This window comes from Lineus longissimus, chromosome 16 (assembly GCF_910592395.1).
Source record: "Lineus longissimus chromosome 16, tnLinLong1.2, whole genome shotgun sequence".
NCBI lineage: Eukaryota > Metazoa > Nemertea > Pilidiophora > Heteronemertea > Lineidae > Lineus > Lineus longissimus.
This window is the reverse complement of record NC_088323.1, coordinates 13,357,032-13,377,426: the sequence shown is the minus strand read 5'-3', so window position 1 is coordinate 13,377,426 and position 20,395 is coordinate 13,357,032. Positions and strand designations below refer to the sequence as shown.

Sequence of the window (20,395 nt, the reverse complement as noted above, 5' to 3'; positions counted from 1 at the left end):
GTAATTTATTATCTCCATTACTGATTTACCACCAGGAGAGCTTGTTATTGCAGAATTGGCTAAAAGACTACCATTTTTATCTGTTATTATAACCCAAACTAGTTCTCCTTGTCCATTGCACCCTATCATGTAGAGAGTTTCATTTGTTATTCCTTTTAAGAGCTCATTACCAGAAATTACGATATCACGATTAAGATCTTCATTGATATGTTCACTGACTTCTTCTGCTGTAAAAACAAGTCTGAAAAGAGTCTTTAAAGTTCCGGGAGTAAATCTCTTCGGTTTGTCATTAATAAATTTTTCAGATCTAAGCACTTCCAATCTATTATTTTCGTTAACTTTTGCATCCTCTTTATTGTCTCTTTCATCAAAAATCTTTCTCATTTTTTCAGATTCCTTTTCATTTCTATCAGGCCAATTTGTTTCATCAGCAGGGTCATTAACACGTGTATTGTTAAATGTATCAGCGGTAGTTAGATTTTTAACACTTTCATCTTGAATCCTATTTAAGAAATTCAAAACATCCTTGTCAGAACCTGTTTCGTAATCTGTGTCATCATCATCAATTGGGGTAATGAATGATGTATCAGAAGATCTACTGCTTTCTTCTAAAGATTGATAGTCATTAAAATCATCCATTTGGATATCTTCTCCTCCTTCAGCCATTTACTTTACAGTAATAAAAATTAAACTTCCAACAACAGCATAGAGGATAAACTTGATTGTTTCATGGGTATCATCAGGCTTACTGGGCACATCAGTCTTACTGGGCACATCAATCTTATTGGGCACAATAGGCCTGACCTGCCCAGTAGGCCTACCTGTTACAGCAGTTTTACTTGTTACAGCATTTTTACTTGTTACAGCAGTTTTACTGGACACAACAGTCTTCACATCTTTTGGTGTGGTAGTGATATTAGCCTTAACCCTTATCTTCTTAGAAGTTTGACCTTGCATCAATAGAGGAGGAAAGGTCTTTTCATTGTTAATGTTATTCTTACCAGGCTTCAAGTGTTTAGTTGCTATCAGGATACCATTGTTGTAATTCTCGATCTTGCCGATCTTGAGTACCATGTCAGACCCTATGATGTACAGACATGGGGCAATTACATAGTCTAATCGTGTGTGAGTGTCCGACAGTGCTTTCTGGTATCTAGCAATTGAGGTAGGGATATCCACATGCTGTTCAATTGAGTCACTTAGCAGTTTGATGAACTCCTTCTGGGCGTCAAATTCAGTTCCTGTTGTCCCAGTAATCGGGGTTCTAGTAAGGGCATGTGACCCCAGTACACAGTAAACATATGTTCTGATGGAATCATTCAATCTTTCTATCCCTGGATTCGAGAAACCTCAGGACTTAAGAGTCATGAATTGTTGGTACGTTTGGCATGGTTTCTGTTTTATCACATCAAATACATTATTGTGTCTACTGACATGATCCTTGATGAAAGTATCTGGATATTTGAAATTAGTCATCCCAGCGTCCCAATCAGATTTAAACATTGGTGGCATTCTATTCTCGTGAACTTGCATCAGAAAGAAATTGATTTTAGAATCATTGATGTAGTATCCAGGATCAATTATGTTTGGATTGTAATCCGGTTCACTCCAGGAAGTCCACCCCTCATTACTTTCAAACACTGAAAAATCATACTCGTCTTTTAAGCCAAATTCGCTTAGTTACTCGCCTAGTTTCCTACGGTTAATGTTATTATTTGTTTCATTGAAATTGCTTTCTCCCAAAATGGGAATATCAAGGTTTTTCATAATTTTTCTGATTTGATAGTAAGTGTGGAACCTGTAAAGTGATCTGATCATTTGATTGCTGCTGTTCAGATGCTCTAGTGAAATGCCACATCCAGTTGTCGCGAACCATACGGCCATGTTAAACTGATTCTGGTAGAACGCCAGTGGGTTTTTTTCAAGTCTAAGACAATCATCTCTGTTTTTCAATTTTAAAAACTCTGGCGTGATATCACTCTCTTGTACTTTGAAAAATCTGTTAGCGGTAACATAGGCATCAAAGTGATAAAAGTCAAATGTAATGTTATCCTTATGCTTCGTTGCCAATGGGTAATACATTTAATTTACTTGAATTTTTCCTTGAATTTTCCCTTGAATTTCCCTTGAATTTTGGTTAGGCCAAAAGTTATCAGATAGCACACTGTTAACTTATTTGGTAAGTTTTTGGGAAAAAAAAAATTAAAAAAAAATTAAAAAACCAAAGACCCCCAGTGTTTACAGAAATTTTCCATGTTGGGTTTTTGGTAGTGTTTGTGGGTTAAAACAATGAATTATTGACAAATGTACATGAATAATGATGAAGAGTGAAGTTTTTCACCCATGATTCTAGGTTTTGTCGTAGATAGTCGTACATTCGTTTCCCTATTACTCAGTTCATCAGTTTTACTCGGTAAACAGGGTGTCGCACAAAATTGACGCAAAAATGGTCGTAGCATGTCAAAACGAGTATTTCAACAGCAATGCATTGGACTGTGGGCATTTTACAGCCAGACTTTGGCTATAAGACGTTATCTCTTCTGGTATGTGCTATACTCTACGTTAAAAGGGCGTGTTCTACTCTGCTTGTTCACTGTGAGACCGAGGATGAAATGTTCTTACTGAATAATACAGAGTGACGCAAATAAAAATAGACTCGGCATGTCAAAACGAGTATTCTAAGAGGATTTTGTTGGACTAGGACATTTTACAGCCAGACTTTGGCTATAATACGTTATATCTCTTCTGGTATGTGCTATACTCTACGTTAAAAGGGCGTGTTCTACTCTGCTTGTTCACTGTGAGACCGAGGATGAAATGTTCTTACTGAATAATACAGAGTGACGCAAATAAAAATAGACTCGGCATGTCAAAACGAGTATTCTAAGAGGATTTTGTTGGACTAGGACATTTTACAGCCAGACTTTGGCTATAATAAGTTATATCTCTTCTGGTATGTGCTATACTCTACGTTAAAAGGGCGTGTTCTACTCTGCTTGTTCACTGTGAGACCGAAGATGAAATGTTCTTACTGAATAATACAGAGTGACGCAAATAAAAATAGACTCGGCATGTCAAAACGAGTATTCTAAGAGGATTTTGTTGGACTAGGACATTTTACAGCCAGACTTTGGCTATAAGACGTTATATCTCTTCTGGTATGTGCTATACTCTACGTTAAAAGGGCGTGTTCTACTCTGCTTGTTCACTGTGAGACCGAAGATGAAATGTCATTATTATTGAAATGTTATTATTCTTACTGAATAATACAGAGTGACGCAAATAAAAATAGACTCGGCATGTCAAAACGAGTATTCTAAGAGGATTTTGTTGGACTAGGACATTTTACGGCCAGACTTTGGCTATAAGACGTTATATCTTATCTGGTATGTGCTATACTCTACGTTAAAAGAGCGTGTTCTACTCTGCTTGTTCACTGTGAGACCGAAGATGAAATGTTCTTACTGAATAATACAGAGTGACGCAAATAAAAATAGACTCGGCATGTCAAAACGAGTATTCTAAGAGGATTTTGTTGGACTAGGACATTTTACGGCCAGACTTTGGCGATAATATGTTATATCTGTTGTGGTATGTGCTATACTCTGCATCAAACAGGCGTGTTCTCTTTGATTGTTTAGGCAGAGGATGGAATATTACAGGGTGACGCACAAAAATGGCCGCAGCATATCAAAACGAATATTTCAGGAGTATCGTGTTGGATTGGGGCATTTCTCAGCCAGACTTGGGCAACGAGTACGTTGTATCAGTTCTAGCATGTGCTGTTCGGTGCATTAAACAGTCGTGTTCTACTTTGGTTGTTAAGCCTGATGATGTAATGTTTTTGTGTCAGATCAGTAAAAAGAAGGGCACGTGTATGGAGAAGGCGGAGGGGTATAGAAACCCAGGTTCCCGGATGTACCAAAAGAGGGTAAGCTTCGACGTAAAACCTAATCATTCCTCATTATACCCAAATTGTACTTAGCGATAGCTTCTGCGCATGCGTGGACTGCTGGCGACAATCTCTTTGACAGGTTAGCGCAACTGTGTTAGGTTTTTCTACATCAGCCTCATCATTCTTGATAACAGGATACATATTTGGCCTTATAATCAAGCACGCACCGAGTTGACGACAACATGGTTGTTATCAGTGCGTGGTGTGTTGTTGGTATTGAGAAAAGTATGTGCCGTCGGTAAATGCTATTGCACTGCTATGGCATATACCTTATACATGTACAAGGGCGGACCCAGAAGCCGAAAATGAGGGGGCACGGCACTTCTCATCAAAATTCCTGGTGTTTTCTCAAATTTTATGGTCAATTTCAAATATTTTTCATGAAATACGGGGGGAGGGGGCGGGCGTCTCGAGCGCCCCCGTGGATCCGCGCCTGTTATATTTCTAGAATATCATAATTAGTCGATATAAAGTCAAATAAGCAATGTTAATTATACCACCTTTTGCTATAAACAAAAAAGTTGCCTGGTTTTTCAATGGAAAATCGGGGAAAATTATACTAATACAACTTCAATTAACCTCCACACCATACAAATATGTTTTCGTGTACGGTCAAGAAAAACGCCAATACCGTGTCATGTACAGACACAAATTCTATAGGCGATTTATAGGATATGCGAATAGTGACACCCTAGTGTACAAGCAGAAATTTCTTCAATTTATTTTTATTATCCGAAAAATCACTGTTTTTCATCTCTTTGACACAGAACGTGGGAATTTCTCTGGAAAAGTTATGATCCCACGAAAAGAATTTTGTTACAGGGTTAAAGGGTTAAATCTGTTTTATGGATATCAAGGCAAGATTCTAATCCTTTGCCAAATCCGAGGACGACAGATAGTAACCATTTATGACCCAATCGAATATGAAAATAGAAGTGGGGCTTTTGATGTAATTCTTAGAAATGCCACTTTTGTTCCTCTGAAGGGATATCCCTACGTTATATATGTCATAAGCAGGGATGTGTATACGCTGAGTGCCACTACCCGTCATCTCATTGCTTTCAGACAGGAAAACCAATACGAACCTGTGAAACATTTGATTAAAAATATAAAACGCTTCCCCAGAAAACAATCCGTCTTGATTTTATACTGTTCTTGGTCCGATACAGTATTCATGATCGCCCTACCTGGACCATTTGCGGTCGCGTTTCAAAACATCTACACCCCAAGAGATGGCCTCGTCCGGAAAGGTTCCGGTAAAATTCAAATCCGGGAACGGGTTGTTCCATTTCACCACAGTCGAAGAGATGTGACACGAGCTCATTACCGATTCAATTCGATTGGGAGATTCTTTTTGCATCTTAAGCATTCCAGGCAGTCTCATGTCGGTTGAAATTTATAAGAAGGTGATACTCTAAATCAATGAAGTTAGATGCGGCATAGAAACCACACATTACGCTGATTTGCCCTTGCCGGTGTAGAACTAGAAAATGTCCCCTGGGAAAAGTGTCCGGCCCTATTATATTCTGACGTCTATGGTAGGCCATTACCATCAATAGTTCAGAGAGTTAAACGCATGATGCATGTATAATCCTTTGTTCCCGAGACATTCTATCCTGGGACATTATAAACTTCTACACCTGTTAAAGGGGATTGGAGGAGAATGCGCCTGCCCCTGGTATCAGTGGATGCCCCGGCCTGATGGTTTGTTAACATATAATGTTCACTCGGCGATTAATATAGGTCAACCAGAAACATGATCATCACCTGTATCGAAAGGTGCCTTTCTCACCACCAATAATATTGATGAACAAAAATGATGTGTTGCTTTCATTTCACCCAACGCGTCCACTGATTATGGTATTGTACATAGAACAACCAATACCCTGGCATAGGCTACTTTTCTACAAGTTCAATGCTAGCGGTTATAACCAACATGCACGGGTGTGTCATAACAGCACTTACTACTTAAACAGGGATCAATCATTCATCCATCGCGACATAGACCTATTTTCTACATACCTTATGACAAAATGGATAAAGAGATCGGTCAAAGGAAAAGCTATTGCTGAGATAACGCTCCGCGATATATCAACAGGGAAGTTGGTGAGACGTCTAATTCCTCCGCGCAAAGATAAATGTCAAATTCCCTCCTTGGACATTTATGTCATTAATGAATTCATATTTGTAATATCTTGCGCGGGTTATGGACATGTGTTTATGTAACTCTTTACAATGCTGTTAAGAAGAATAGGCCAACAGGTGATAACTCCGTCTATGAATTTATAGAGAACCGCACTACCTCTGTGTCGTTCCTGCGTCTCGTCCGTTTCGTGAAACATGGCTGCTGCTTCCCGCTCTATAGGACCGACGCATATTTAGTCTACCAAGTCAGTCCTCTTTACCGGAAGTTGGTAGTCTTCCGCAACAGATCGCAAGATTTAAACAAAAGGCAAACGTTTTCCGTGTCAAGAGTAGGGCGACTTCATGAAGAGTGTTTCGACTCTCTGATGATATTCGCCGCTAGTCGTCAAGGCGACGCGGTTCATCTTTTTAGTGTTGACATTGACGCAAGTTGCTTTGTAAACAGTTCATTTCTTACGAATATCAACCAATTAGCGTCGCAAGAAATATATATACGGATAGATAGGTCAAGTCAGGGCTTTCTTGATGACCTTAAATTTAAAAAGGTTATGATTGATGAACGTAGGAATATTTTGCATTTAAGTCGAGATAAAAATGAACAGGGCAATTCTGTATACGACACGATCGACGTTTATGTTCGAAGGATCAATGGCATTAATTAGGGCATTATTACATGACTGTCGGCTGCCCAGTCACCTTCCACTCTACAGATCAAATAACATAAAATGGTAAACGGAAAAATCTAAAATCAGACAGAGTTATCACCCACATTCCGTTGCTAACACCGACTCGACTCGAATCTGCATGGCTGAATAAGTCCCATAGAAAGTCATTTGATTCATAGTGGAGGGAATATAAAACGTTTCCAGACCCCAACGAATTTGATGGTTTCTACGCCATTTTTTAACCAAATCTTCAGCGTAATATACCTGTATTCATGTAGTCTTACACATTATGTCTCTATTATAAGAAACATGTACATGTACATATCAGTACATATCAAGCAAAACCTCGGTTCCGCCTCAATGTTGGTCTATATTTTAGCTCCACCCTCGCGATTTTGGTGACACAACCAACCTCCAGTTACCACAAGAAGAGCCGTAAGAGTAATCGAGCACGCGAGTGAAGTCTTCGATGGCAAAACCGGGGCCTCATTCAACCATGTATACTGGGGCTGTTAACGCGGGACTAAAACAATCAAGGATAGACAAGACCATATCGCAGTGCTCACGACGTCAAGAACGTCGTGGTCTCAGAAATGTGTACCGTGTTTACATGAAGAAAAACAGTGTAACAAAAGTAGGGAGGGCCCACTCTCTGAGCCCGCAGCACACTAGCCGCCAACTTCGGCGTTCACAGGCGTTTTTTGCCGCAAGAGTCCTGAACGCCTGAAAAATCCCTAGTCTGCTACGAACGGCGTCGGCGAACGCGACTTGACGCGACTTGCCGCAACTAAACGCAAAATATCTAACATGTTTGATTTTTGACGCTTGTCGCCGCGTTTGAATGCAAGAAGAAGCCAGGTGTGCTACGGATTGCCGCCTGACTTGGCGTCGGCGGCGAGGCTATGGCCAATCAGCTTGCGTCTTGATGTCACATGATTTCGCGCTGCATGGCCCAGGATGGGTTAAAGTGGCGGAAAAGACGCTACTGGACGCCAATTCTGGGCAGGTGTGCTCTGACCGGGATCCACTGGCATAAAACTTTGGCGTCGAGAGGCGTCAGCCGAAAGCCCGCAGCACACTAAGCCGCCAACTTCGGCGTTCACAGGCGTTTTTTTGCCGCAAGAGTCCTGAACGCCTGAAAAATCCCTAGTCTGCTACGAACGGCGTCGGCGAACGCGACTTGACGCCACTTGCCGCAACTAAACGCCAAATATCTAACATGTTTGACTTTTGACGCGTGTCGCCGCGTTTGAACGCAAGAAGAAGGCAGGTGAGCTACGGATGGCCGCCAGACTTGGCGTCGGCGGCGAGGCTGTGGCCAATCAGCTTGCGTCTTAATGTCACATGATTTCAAAATGGCAGCCTAAAGTGGCGGAAAGGACGCTACCGGACGCCAATTCTGGGCAGATGTGCTCTGACCGGGATCCAATGGCCGCGAACTTCGGCGTCGAGAGGCGTCAGCTGAACGCTTCTTGTCGCCAAAGTTGGCGGCTAGTGTGCTGCGGGCTTAGGCCTCATTGAATCGGACCAGACATGACCAGATCACACTGGCGCACGTTACGTTTACGCTACCGTCGAATCTAAATTGATCCGGTTTGATCTAGATAGGGATGGTCCAGTGTGAAATACCCTATAAGAGGAGGACCTGGGACGAGAATGAAACAATCCATAAAACCTTAGTTTCGTCATGTTTTGCCCAGATATTGTGGTCGAGGCTTTGAAAGATATTTTGTAATATAAATAATAAATTGTCATCTGGATATTTCCTGTTGCGATGTAAACGTATGGCAGAACAGATTTCGCAACAAACTGGGAACGAAACCAAAAGAAATTCGGCCAAAAAATCCATTACGTCATGTTTATACAGCGAATTTACAACAGCCATTGTTTTGTTTTGATGTTGATGACGTCATGATATTGTCACAAACAGATACCATCCTGAGAGGCTTGTATCACTTCTTTTTTTTCCATGGTAGTCATAATCATAAAGTTATTTTGTCCCTTGCCTCGCCATTAAAATAATTCAGGCCTAGCCCAATACACGATCTATAAACGAAATTTACGGAATATGATGGAACGAAATATGATCATTGCCCGGTTTAAAGAAGGAATAGAGGAAGATAATACCTGACGCTCACTAATAGTAACAAGAATGGATTAAAATCTATATTTGATAGAAGGTACTATACAGTTCGAGTTTATAGGGCAGCTCTGGTATGCATTAGAAAATGTTCAAAGGATTGGACTATCAAACAAATTTCATAAATTACAAATTCAAATCATAAGTTTCATTTATTTCAATATTTTCCTTCTAAATATTTTTAAAATGATGTCGGTGGTGATTACCGTACCCATGTAAGGCCCACGCCGTTCGTGTATTTTTTTTCTTTCTTACTGTTTCCATGATATATAGAAATAAACATTGCCGTACTCCAGTTAGTATGCAATAATTTGTTTTTGAAACTGGCATGCGTACATATATTTGTATATCATTCTACACAACGGATTTGTTGAAATTTATATCAAGTACATATTTACACAATTGGAGATTTTCTAATTCAAGTTCAATTTTCAATTTTTTTGCGAACAAAGCAGGTCACGGAATTCTTCGTCAGTTCCGATGTAAACTCCCGAGGCACGTGACCTACTCTTTCGCAAACCGGGCAGATTCACTGCTATAATTAGGCCTAATCAGGCCTATATAAATCACTTGATTGCTTATTATTGCCATTCTTGCTCACAATCGGATGATGGTCAACATCTATTCAAATTTTGCGTAAATAGAATTTTTGATTCGTCATTTGAAACGCGGTAAGTCATATATATCGATTTTGGTTTTTCTCTGCCCAATATACCGGTAGTGATAGTGCATACAAAAAAATTGTAAAATATCAGAAAACATCGGAAAATCATCGGACATTTAGATCTTACAGTTGCAAATGTTCAAAGGACGGGATTGTCGGAAAGGTTGCGAGATACGACCAACATTGAATTTTAAGCCATTTAGCATTATACTTGACAGTAACTGACAGCCACGCATCAATTAACGCGCGTGGTTTTGGATATGAAATTAAGATATTTTTCGACACAGTCTTGCCATTAACTGGCGAAAAGTTGATATCTCGACCCGTTTTAGCAATTAACAAAATCTTAAAAACAATTGCCATGATTGCAAATCAATAATTATTCTTTCATAAAATACATTTATTACTTCTTTATATCTGTTGACTTGACACAGCAATTGTCTTTCGAATACCTCTCCAAATAAAGTAGTTAATGCTTGAAAATAAACATCAGGTTCTTTGTCCCTTATCTCATAGGTATCTCATACGAATTCAGGCACAGTCCAATATCAGTCTAATGTCTTCAAACAAAGCCCGCCCATTGTTCTACTGTCTTATCAGAGGGCCATCAGGATAAATCTTGATAACATCGTCCCCCACGAAACAACCATCAAGGGGGTCAATAGGCCGGCACCGGTACGGGCAATGTACTTGCGTCTAATCAGCAAGTCTTTACTTTATGCTTGGTCTAACCGATAGGACTTGATTGTCCTACGTTCCAATATTCAAAATAACCGCTCACATTGAAACGGATTCAAAATTACAGTTGCTCTGTCCTCAAAAAGGTTCTTTGACGTATATTGTGCCATCACCATTCATCAAATGATTTAACTTTTTTCCTTTGTAGGGGCATGATTTGTTGACCTTTTTGCATTTGTAACAAAATATCACCCATCAATGCATTGTCCTAAAAAAAGAGGGGTTTCCCTTTCTAGTACACGGTTTGTTTACATTTTCACATTTGTAGAGAAATATCGTCTGCCATTATCTGAAAATTGAAAAAAATATATGGATGGAAAAAGTGTCTTTAAGCGGGGTATCTTTTCTATAAAACGGTTTGTTAACATTTACAAAACACGAATTAAAGACGTTTATCATAGGCCTGAGCTGTTTGGGGTTTCCCTTTTTATGACACGGTTTATTTGTTGATATTCTCGCATATAAAATTTCTAGCACCATTGTCTAAAAAAGGAAAGCAATATATATTAATCGGGGTTTCCCTTTCTATTATACGGTTTGTTTACATTCTCGCCACTGTATTGGAATATTATAGTCAGTCATCGTTTGAAATAACAAAATACGAATTGGATATGTTTATTTGATTTGGGGGTTCCCTTTTTATTGCACGGGATGTTATTCTCGCAAGTGTTGCGAAATATCACCTATCGTTGTCTGAACAATTCAGAATATTCAAGCAGAAAACGGTATATATTAATCGGGGATTCCCTTTCTACTACACGGTTTGTTTTCACTCTCGCCTCTGTGTTGAAATATCGTCTGCGATTGTCTTAACATAATGATGATAGTATTTGTTGATTAAGTAAGATGAAATGGTCACAACATTGGCAAAACCATTGTTTGCTTGATACAATGGTGTGGACAGAAAGAACTAGTCGGGTTTTTTTTATACAAATGTGACCCGTCACAGCAAAACCAGGCGCATGTCGCACAGAAGGTGATCCTAAATGACACCAGGAGATAATGGAAGAAATAGGTGTGCTCGTATTTCACAAAAGGCAGACAATAGAGAAATGAACAAACAGTCCGTCTCAACCTGCCAAGCTCAGAGTGCGCCTGATTTTGCTGTGACGGGTCACAAATAGGATTCAAAAAAGACGAATAGGTTTTGTTTTTGTTCCGTCTATTTCTTTTTCGTCGTTTACTCCAGTGTCACTAAAACCACCAAATAATATTTTTGTTCGGCAGAAGTTGTAGTTAATTTGGTGTTTACCCAATTTAGAGTTTGTGGTTGCTATATTGTTCGAGAAAAAAATAATATAATGTCGCTTTCTTAAGTACTTAAAATGAATCTCTTCCTTAGGGGCCTTGTCCAAATTATTCGCCGAAATTCAACGTAATTCGCCCCAAAAACGCCACAAATTCGCCTTAAATTCGCCGAAAGTCTCCGGCGAATTTTGGCGAAGTTCTGACGATGTTTGGCTAAGTTTGGGCTATTTTGAAGGCGAATTTCGGCGAATTTATGGCGAATTATCGGCGAATTTTTGGCGATTTTCCGGCGAATTTGTGGCGATTTTATGGCGAATTCTCGGCGAATTTATGGCGATTTTATGGCGAATTCTAGGCGATTTCTGTTGAACTTTCCGGCGAATTTGTGGCGATTTTCCGGCGAATTTGTGGCGATTTTATGGCGAATTCTCGGCGAATTTATGGCGATTTTATGGCGAATTCTAGGCGATTTCTGTTGAACTTTCCGGCGAATTTTTGACGATTTTTGAGGAGGTTTTGGCGAATTTTGGCGAACTTGTAAACATTTGCCTTAAATTCGCCGTAAATTCGCCAGAAATTCGCCGGCGAATTTCGGCGAATAATTTGGACAAGGCCCCTTACTTGACCGTTGTGGCCTTTGACACTTTTCCTAGGATGCGTCATTTATGCAGGAAAAGTCATTACCATTTAAAACTGATTAGTTAAAATAATTCTTTCATCGTATTCTTTTGCTAGTCTTGTGGTTTCTATTGCACAGACTGAAATTAGAAATTAGTTGTTTTAGCTGCAGTATCAAAATAGTAATTCTTAACCAATTTCATGGTCATCATCTACAGCACTATTCTTTTATCTGGAACAACTAAGTTATAGTTGGTTTCACTCCTTTTTTAAAACTAATTTTACAGTCGATGGAATAGGAACCACCAAATTAGTTGCTTTTACTAAGAACTGTGCTTAAAGTGTGCTTAAAAGTAATGTGAAAACATGAAAGCTAACATTTTCTCTGCACTCTACACTCTTACAAATATTCTTTTAACTTTGAAAGATATTTTTCTAAAACTGAAAAAATCCTTTACTATATAAATGGAACAGAAGAAAATAAAAAAAATAAAAATAAAAAACCCAAAAAACCCCAAAAAAACGCCAACTCATTTAAAAGGTAGCCGGTTCAATTACAAACGCTTGTATCCAGAGATTAAGAGCTTTTCACGCCATCGTTATATTTATGCAAAATATGAAATATCGAGAGGCGGAGTGTATTAATATGCACTTGTTATACATGGATGTAAAAATGGCGAAGCTCCATAAATTTTATTGGGCCATGTCTATGTAATGATAAAAAATCATTTCAATGACATTTTAGGACTATTAATTATTGAGGCGTACGTGATACGTAATTAGGCACATATTTGTGTATCTGTGCATGTGCTTTACGACCTCGAGCCTACGACGATGTTAATGATGATGAACACTTTATTTCAGATCTGACTGGCCCGGTGTAACATCTGTGGTTGTTTCGAATGTGTCAGTGTTTCCAAACAATAGGCAGCTAGAGAGACCACGACTTTTCAATAGGGGGGATACACAGAAAAACTTGTCATTCTATTTTTGGGCGTTCCCAAACAATGAGGGGAAACACTCAAAAACAGAAACACTCAAAAACATTACACCGGTATCAGCATTGGTTAGAGGAGAATTTATTTTAGACACCATCCAGACATCTTGACCTTTAAATCCAGTCATTCAGTCTCGTTTCATTGAAACATCGCCGTAATGAACTGTATAAAACGATGGCGACGACCTTAGTTGTTTTTGTGATGAGCGGCCATCAAGGACATGAACAAGAAATAAAAAGATGGCCGACATGTGAAGTTCAGAATGTAATCATCAGAAAATAGGCCTATCAAACAATTGGAAATGCTCATCTCCTTTATCTATTATCATCATCCATAAGTGACTATCTGAAATTAAGTGGTTTACAAATGGTATTCGACCTAATGACGTACAAACTGTAAATATTTAGTGCAGTCTCTATTGTTCGCGTTGCCCACGCGTCAAATCTGATGATTTATACGGAAATGCTCATGACGAATTTCGTCTTCTCACTCCAATTTTGTTATCATAAAATCAGGCGACTTGATTTTAAAATTCCTCTCGTTTATGGGACAATGGATGATTACAGTTATGAATGATAAGTGTGTTTTAAAATGTTAATGACCAGATAGAATCAGTTGTGTAAACATTTTTTTGGTGATGAGTCGCGTTCCGTCGAATAGAACTGAATAAGTATTTGCCTGCATAAGAGGGGAGATGGAATTTCAAATTATCAACAGGCCTGTGGGAAAAAAACATCTGTTCCAGGCGAACTTTGCAAATTGCCCGTACTGGATTTTCCAGCGAATTTTTTTGCGAGTCTTTCATTTTTTTTGCGATTGCACTGTCAAACGCGAGCAATAAGCGTGAAAACGTCAACTGTAATGCATTAACCGTTAGATTTCGGCAGCAATCTTGATTGCCAGTTTTTCGCCAATTTAAACTGAGCAAAGTCAGAAAACTTTTAGCTTTGTGAACATTGCATTGTTTGCAGAAGGAACAAATCTGGGTGCTGTCTTTCATGATGTACATGTACACCCGGTGTAAAGGAAATGCAAGTCCCCGGAATCTAAGTCCGGTCCTTTTGTTAAAGTGAATAGAGTCCCTGGGTTCCTGAGTTCCTTTGTTGAAGATTATGTAGCTAACCCTAACCAAACCATTAACCACATCCGTTGACAATACACAGCAATTGTATGGGGTCGACTGCATTCCTAGGACGGCCATTCCTTCTACACCGGAGTAAGATCAGTGAGTCTAGAGTAACTTTAGTACCGGTGTAAAGTAAATGGCCCAGTGTTGGCACTAACACTGGCATTATCTTAACTTGGCGTTAAGTCTAAGGGCTAAACCAAAGAAGATAACGCCAGGTTGAGTTAACGCCAGCGTTAGTAACAAGATTTGTTTTGAACAAACAGGCCCTGACATGAAACTGCATCATTAGTTTCATTTTATAGAGAATAAATTCACAATTCATAAAAAATTGGTATCTCTAAGGGAAAACATATCCATACTGCTGACTGAGACCATGGGTGATATGAATAAAGACTAGCAAATGCTTTTATCTAAAACTCCATGTACATTTACACTAGGCCTTTTTGTACAAAATTGAAGTAAAAGCATTTGCTAGTCTTTATTCATGTCACCCCATGTTTCAGAAATTCAAATCATTTTCATCGTATACAACCTAGTCTTACGCACTGAATTACTGGTGTGTAACCTTTACAGTGACTCCACGGTGATGGTACTCGCCTACCAGCACATCGTCGTCAATGCATCGACATGCGCAAAGATGATAGCTGCAGCGAGGTTCCGGAAGAGATTGCCATCGGAATAGCGTGATAATTCAGTCAGGCTTTGAAGTTTTCTATTTTATGAGGAATTTGGTGTTCGGAACTGTTACTGTAGAGTTGGACCGGACAGCCGACAGCTTGGTAATACCGATGATAATGCCATTAGTCCATTAAGATGTCATATGAATCTTATCCTTCCAGATACGACGAAATGTCGACCAGCGACAGCATGAGTACGACCAGTAGCCACCACGAGCCAGGCCTAGCCCACAAATGCCTGATATGCACCAACTGCTACGACGAAACCATGAACCTTAAGGTAAACTGATAGGGCTAGGGATATTGTCTCTGCATTCTGGTTGTGACTTTGTCTGCAACACAGGCAAAAGTGTTCAATATAGAACTATTGATTGGCCGATGGACGGAATTATCATGATGATCACAACCACGTTTGGCGCATGGATCCCATCATAGACTCTATGGTTGGCCATCAAAGATTCAATGATAAGGGGTTCGTGGGGGCTGCGAAACCTGCCTATTTTTCCAGAGTTACGTACATTTTGTCCTTTGTTTCTAACTTCTGACAGTGAAATATAGCAGTCCCCAGTAGCATATAAAAAACAATGATTGATAAATTCATGTTTTCCTGGCTGGCATCGCAAATGTTTGGTTTCAATTACTTCTCAAGTGTTTTTTTCAAATATCAAAAAAGATTTTTGACTGAGGTGAATTGTAGCCAAAAACAAGATTGTCTTTTGAAAACATGTCTTCCCATTTTAATATTCCATGTTTTTTTTCAGGTTGTCGGAGCCTGCAAACACGCGTTCTGCCTCTTCTGCGTCTCGACTCACTTAGAGGACCATCCAGGAGGCCCCGGCGTCTTTGCCTGTCCCACCTGTAAGATCGAATGTCCCTTGCCAGCCCAGGGCATCGAAGGCCTAGTCGATGTGACCGGATCCGACTCAGATGATGAGGCAGCGGACTCGGGAGTTCCGGAGAGTACGACAGAGAGTGATAAATCTTTTGGGGACAGCTCATTCGAATCAACGGACTGTCGCGTGTGTCATCACCGCGGCGTGAGCTCGACTGCTGAGAACCGGTGCGAGGACTGCGATGATCTGTTCCTCTGCGAGAACTGTAGCAACGTCCATAATAGGAAGTTCGCATCCGCTGGACATGTTTTGTCAAGTCTTCATGCTATCACTGAGGTGATCCAGGATAGTGGGATCTGTCTGGCCCATCACGAGCGCTTGAAAAGCTACTGTCGGACGTGCGGGCAGCCTGTCTGCCATGTGTGCGTGATGTTAGATCACGTGGAGCACGACACGGAGAAGATCGGCGAACTCGTTCGGACCGAAGTCACAGATATCCGCAAGAAGATCGACGAAGGGAAGCAGAAGATACGCCATCTTGATCACGTGCAGAAGGATGTCATGGCAACCAAGGAGGCCATCTTGGATTGGAAGCAGACGATGTTGCGGCGAATTGAAAAGAAAGCTGAAGACCTGATAACAGAGATTACCAAGCAACGAGACGCCATGAAGCAGAAGATCAGAGGAGGGTTTGATATTGCCGAAATGTCGGCGACCATACTTGAGATCCCGGAGATTCAGAAGACGATTAAGAACTGCATCGGGAAGTCCGAGCTCTTGCTCACGGAGACCACTACCCACCCAATATTTTACGACAGGCTCGTCGACGCGAAGGAAGACTTGGAAATCGTCTTAGAGACGGAAATGGAGACAGCTCACTGGGAGAGGTTGAAACAGCCTTTTCCATCGTTCATTCCTAGTGAGCAGAAAATTGAGCTGGGCACTGTGGCCAATACCACTTTCACCTCTGCTGAAACGGTTCCAGGGATGAGCTGGTATTTCAAAACAAAGGAAGATCACGTGATCTCCAGCGTTGTCAACCTCGGCATTGACTGCTTTGCCATTGCAGCGCCATCGAGCTCTGTGCGGAGGACGGATGCCATTGAGATCAGGCACAGCCAGCGCTCCGTCAAGCTGATGAAGGACAAGGTGCACCCAGCAATTGACATGGCCCACACCCCTGGCGGAAAGCTAGCCACGTTGACCTACGGGCAAACCCAAGGTCAAGGTTGTATCCGCTTGTTCGACGCCAGCAGAGGCTATCTGCGCTCGATTGAAGGTTTCGCTATGGACATCCCGCTCTCCCTGTCAGTGAACATTCAAGGACAGTACATGGTCCTCGACCAAGATGCCCAAGCCGGCCCGAGGATTTCCGCTGTCAACGCAGCAGGTGTAATAGACCGCGCGCACCCACTCCACAACGACAAGCACGGGATTCGCGACATTTCAAGAGTCACTTGCGGGGGTCAGTTCATCTATATCATGGGTGAGAACGGTGTCGCCGCCTATGCTTTCAACAATGGAAGGTTCGAGTTGAAGTCGAGTTTCACGGGTCATACCTGGCTGCACGGGCTGGACGACATCGCTGCGACAGTCACTGACGATGTCTACTTGGCGTATCGACATAAGATCGGGAGGCGCCGGGAGGTGTTCGTGGCTCGCATCCTAAGAAATGGCGGCCTACCAGACTGGTCCTATGAGCCCTACCTGATCAACGAGAAGGTCAAGAAAAGGACAAGGTTAGACGTTAAGAATAACACTTTGATTCTGTCGGATGGAAATCACTATGCCGTCTATATGCTGAAGTAGACACTATTGTGTAAACAAGAAAATGGTATTTACAGGCCTAGGACGTTTGTATAATTTTGCGGTTGTTTCCATGAATATGACACACGCCATTGAGGTGCCAGCGCTAGTAAAATCGCCGTTTTTGGCAGATTTGCGATGCTTGAAACAATACAGTTTACCTTGCTGTATTCTCGTATGACAAACATACGTTAAATGTACATGTAGCGAACGGGAAAATTGATACACACAACAATTGCACACAGATAACGCACGGGCATCCATACATATGCTTGCATTATAACTGACTATCGGCGTCACCTGGTGTTAGAAAAAGAAAATAGATGCAGTTGGACCAAAAGTTGAAATATGTGAACGAAAGGCGTACCACTTTAAGTATTGTCAGAGAAGGCCATCTATTCACGAATAACATTGATGTGAAAAGCTCCAATGCAGTGTTCCAGACAAAAATACGCAGATAGAGCGAGAGATGCCTTAAATGGCGGGCATGGTTGTTCTCCTAGGTCGTTAACCTGCCCTCTAGTGAGGATATCACCAACCTCACAATGTACTGTGGGTTACGCGTGGTCAGAAAGCCATTTTGAGGTGGGTTTTTTTGGGGGTGTGGGGTGGAGTGATTATCAAAAGTGAAGCTCTCGTTTTGTGTTTGAGTTCAGATATAAGTCATCACAAAAAAAAGGTCAGCAGTTGTCTCTTCCTATTTACACCAGGTCTGTTTATACCATCCCTGGAAAGTAAGTCCTACCTTTTTTTGTTATTTGTGGTTATCCCCACGACTCCCTTTCATGCATCCTCGAATATCTGGGTCAGTTGTATGCTCCTCCCCTTGCACATGTGACGTAAGGCCATCAGGCTGAGACATTAGATTGAACAAGTTTATTCAGTCAAGTACTTGGCACAACCGGAAGTCGTCCAAGACTACATTGTATCTACTTTGGACGATGCTTTTCACAGGAAAGAATAGTCTCCTTATCATCTTATTTGACATTTAAGTTTGTCAGTTCCACTAGCCCAGAGAAATATCTGCCATCAAGAGGGTTCTTATCTCGACCGCATTAGTATGTGCACTTGCTCACTTTATACAAGGTGGTCCAGAAAAAACGCCAGCGGATACTTCCACTACACGGGGGTTAAAACTATTGATACCAGTGGACGGGGAATCTTCCTAGAAGAGGAATGATACCAAGATCGACCTATTCTGTTCAGTAGTTTTTGTTGTAGAGACATTTTTTTGAAGCAAGAGTAGAGTCCCTTGGCCAGGTTCAATGCAGAAAACACAACGCTTTTGTTGCAGGTTACAACATCTCGGGCCGGGCCATGCTAACACAACCTTTACTCAGCTGCAAGTAGCCACTAGGAACCTTGTCGATATTATCTAATATCAGTATTATTACCTTACATTTAATCCACCTACTAAGTTCAATTCATCGGTACAGTTCGATTTTTCCTATGCGCGAATGAAGCCTGTCTGTGTTTCACAAAATAGGCTCTAAAACAAAAACTACTAAACCAATTAGTGAAGTAAGTCTTATAAATAACACATTTTCGAAATTGGCTACATCAACATGTAGCTAGGAGTGCTTGTTACAGTTGTTTAAATAATTTGGCTATAGTTTGGCTGAACATTTTAAGGAAAAGTCGAGAAGAAATATTTTGATAAGAAATAGAATTTCGTCTTGAACGTTGTTTGGGTCCAGTCCTCAACTGATCGTTGGCGTTATCATAGCTTTGGAGTCTAAGGGTTGAGCTGAAGGAAATAACGCCAAGTTAAGCTGCATCCAGCGTTGGTGGTAAATCATCACACTCACTATCAGTATCTCTGGAGCGCGCCGATAGGAAAACTGGAACCGCTTTGGCAGTAGGTGTAGCCTAGACTGGCGCTGGCCTGCCCAACTAAAAGTACAGCGTTGCGGATCGAAGCTTGGAAACAGTGCATGTATAATCCAGTTTGCATTGTTCGGGTTCAGGGATCATGTCCGTCAGTCCCGTCCCCATGTAGTCCCTCTTACGTTTAGATTGCCTCACTTATGCACTCATATTGCTCTAGGAACGAGGTGATTCTGGTATGATCTAAGGAGAAGCACTTAAAACCAAACATAAGACTGACACTGGGCGATATCCTGGTGACCTCTGAACCAGGAATCGGCAGGCACAGAGCTGAACCTTCTGGCCTTCCTTACCGATCCGCTCAAGTGACCCAGATAACACGCCCAATCTCAGCCCTGGTGGCCCCTTAACCAGGGATCGGCCAGGACATATTCTAACTTTCAAGGCTTCTGTACTGATACAAGGTACCACTCCAGAACTCACTCGAATCAGCCCTGGTCCTAAACCAGGGATTGACCATGACATTACCATGCGCTGGGTGATGAGAGAGTCGTATTGAGTTTTGGCGAAACTTCGGTCTTTCATGTCAAATTTGGTGAGAAATGCAATCTATGATGACCTCTAACTCAACAACGGATCGAGGAATCTATCGAAAACGAAAGGGTATAGTACTTCTGGAATGAAGAATTTGATTATCTCAAATTTGCAAAGCGATATGACATGGCGTTGAGATGCGGCCACAGATGCCCTATTTTAGTTGAACTGGAATTATTTTCAAGATCACACTATTAAACTGAGAATCATTTTATACTAAAATTATTACGACCGCATCGGAGCACCATATCGTCCCCAAGCAATGCAAGAAAAGACTGGAATTAGTTTTTAGTTCCAAGTGCACTTCAAATTATAAACTGTCTGTTAACTGTAATGAATAAAGTTAACACAAACGACA

At 41.0% G+C, this 20,395-nt stretch overlaps 2 protein-coding genes across 2 annotated transcripts in view; one reads left to right on the top strand and one right to left on the bottom strand.

Annotated features, from left to right (window-relative positions):
- The window catches only part of LOC135500409 (ankyrin repeat domain-containing protein 50-like), a 745,855-nt gene that overhangs the window by 535,765 nt on the left and 189,695 nt on the right, over positions 1-20,395 (bottom strand). The gene's annotated exons all lie outside the window — the stretch shown is intronic.
- On the top strand, positions 15,153-19,285 carry LOC135500310 (uncharacterized). The gene is made up of 2 exons (XM_064791699.1): positions 15,153-15,257; positions 15,739-19,285. The coding sequence occupies exons 1-2, from the start codon at positions 15,168-15,170 to the stop codon at positions 17,617-17,619; spliced, it is 1,971 nt and encodes a 656-aa protein (XP_064647769.1). The 5' UTR covers positions 15,153-15,167; the 3' UTR covers positions 17,620-19,285.

What these genes read in the sequence shown, in the direction of transcription:
- LOC135500310 (XM_064791699.1), top strand. Translation starts at nt 15,168, where the DNA reads ATGAGTACGACCAGTAGCCACCACGAGCCAGGCCTAGCCCACAAATGC. An exon ending in ACGAAACCATGAACCTTAAG is followed by an intron (nt 15,258 to 15,738) that starts GTAAACTGATAG and finishes GTTTTTTTTCAG; the next exon opens with GTTGTCGGAGCCTGCAAACA.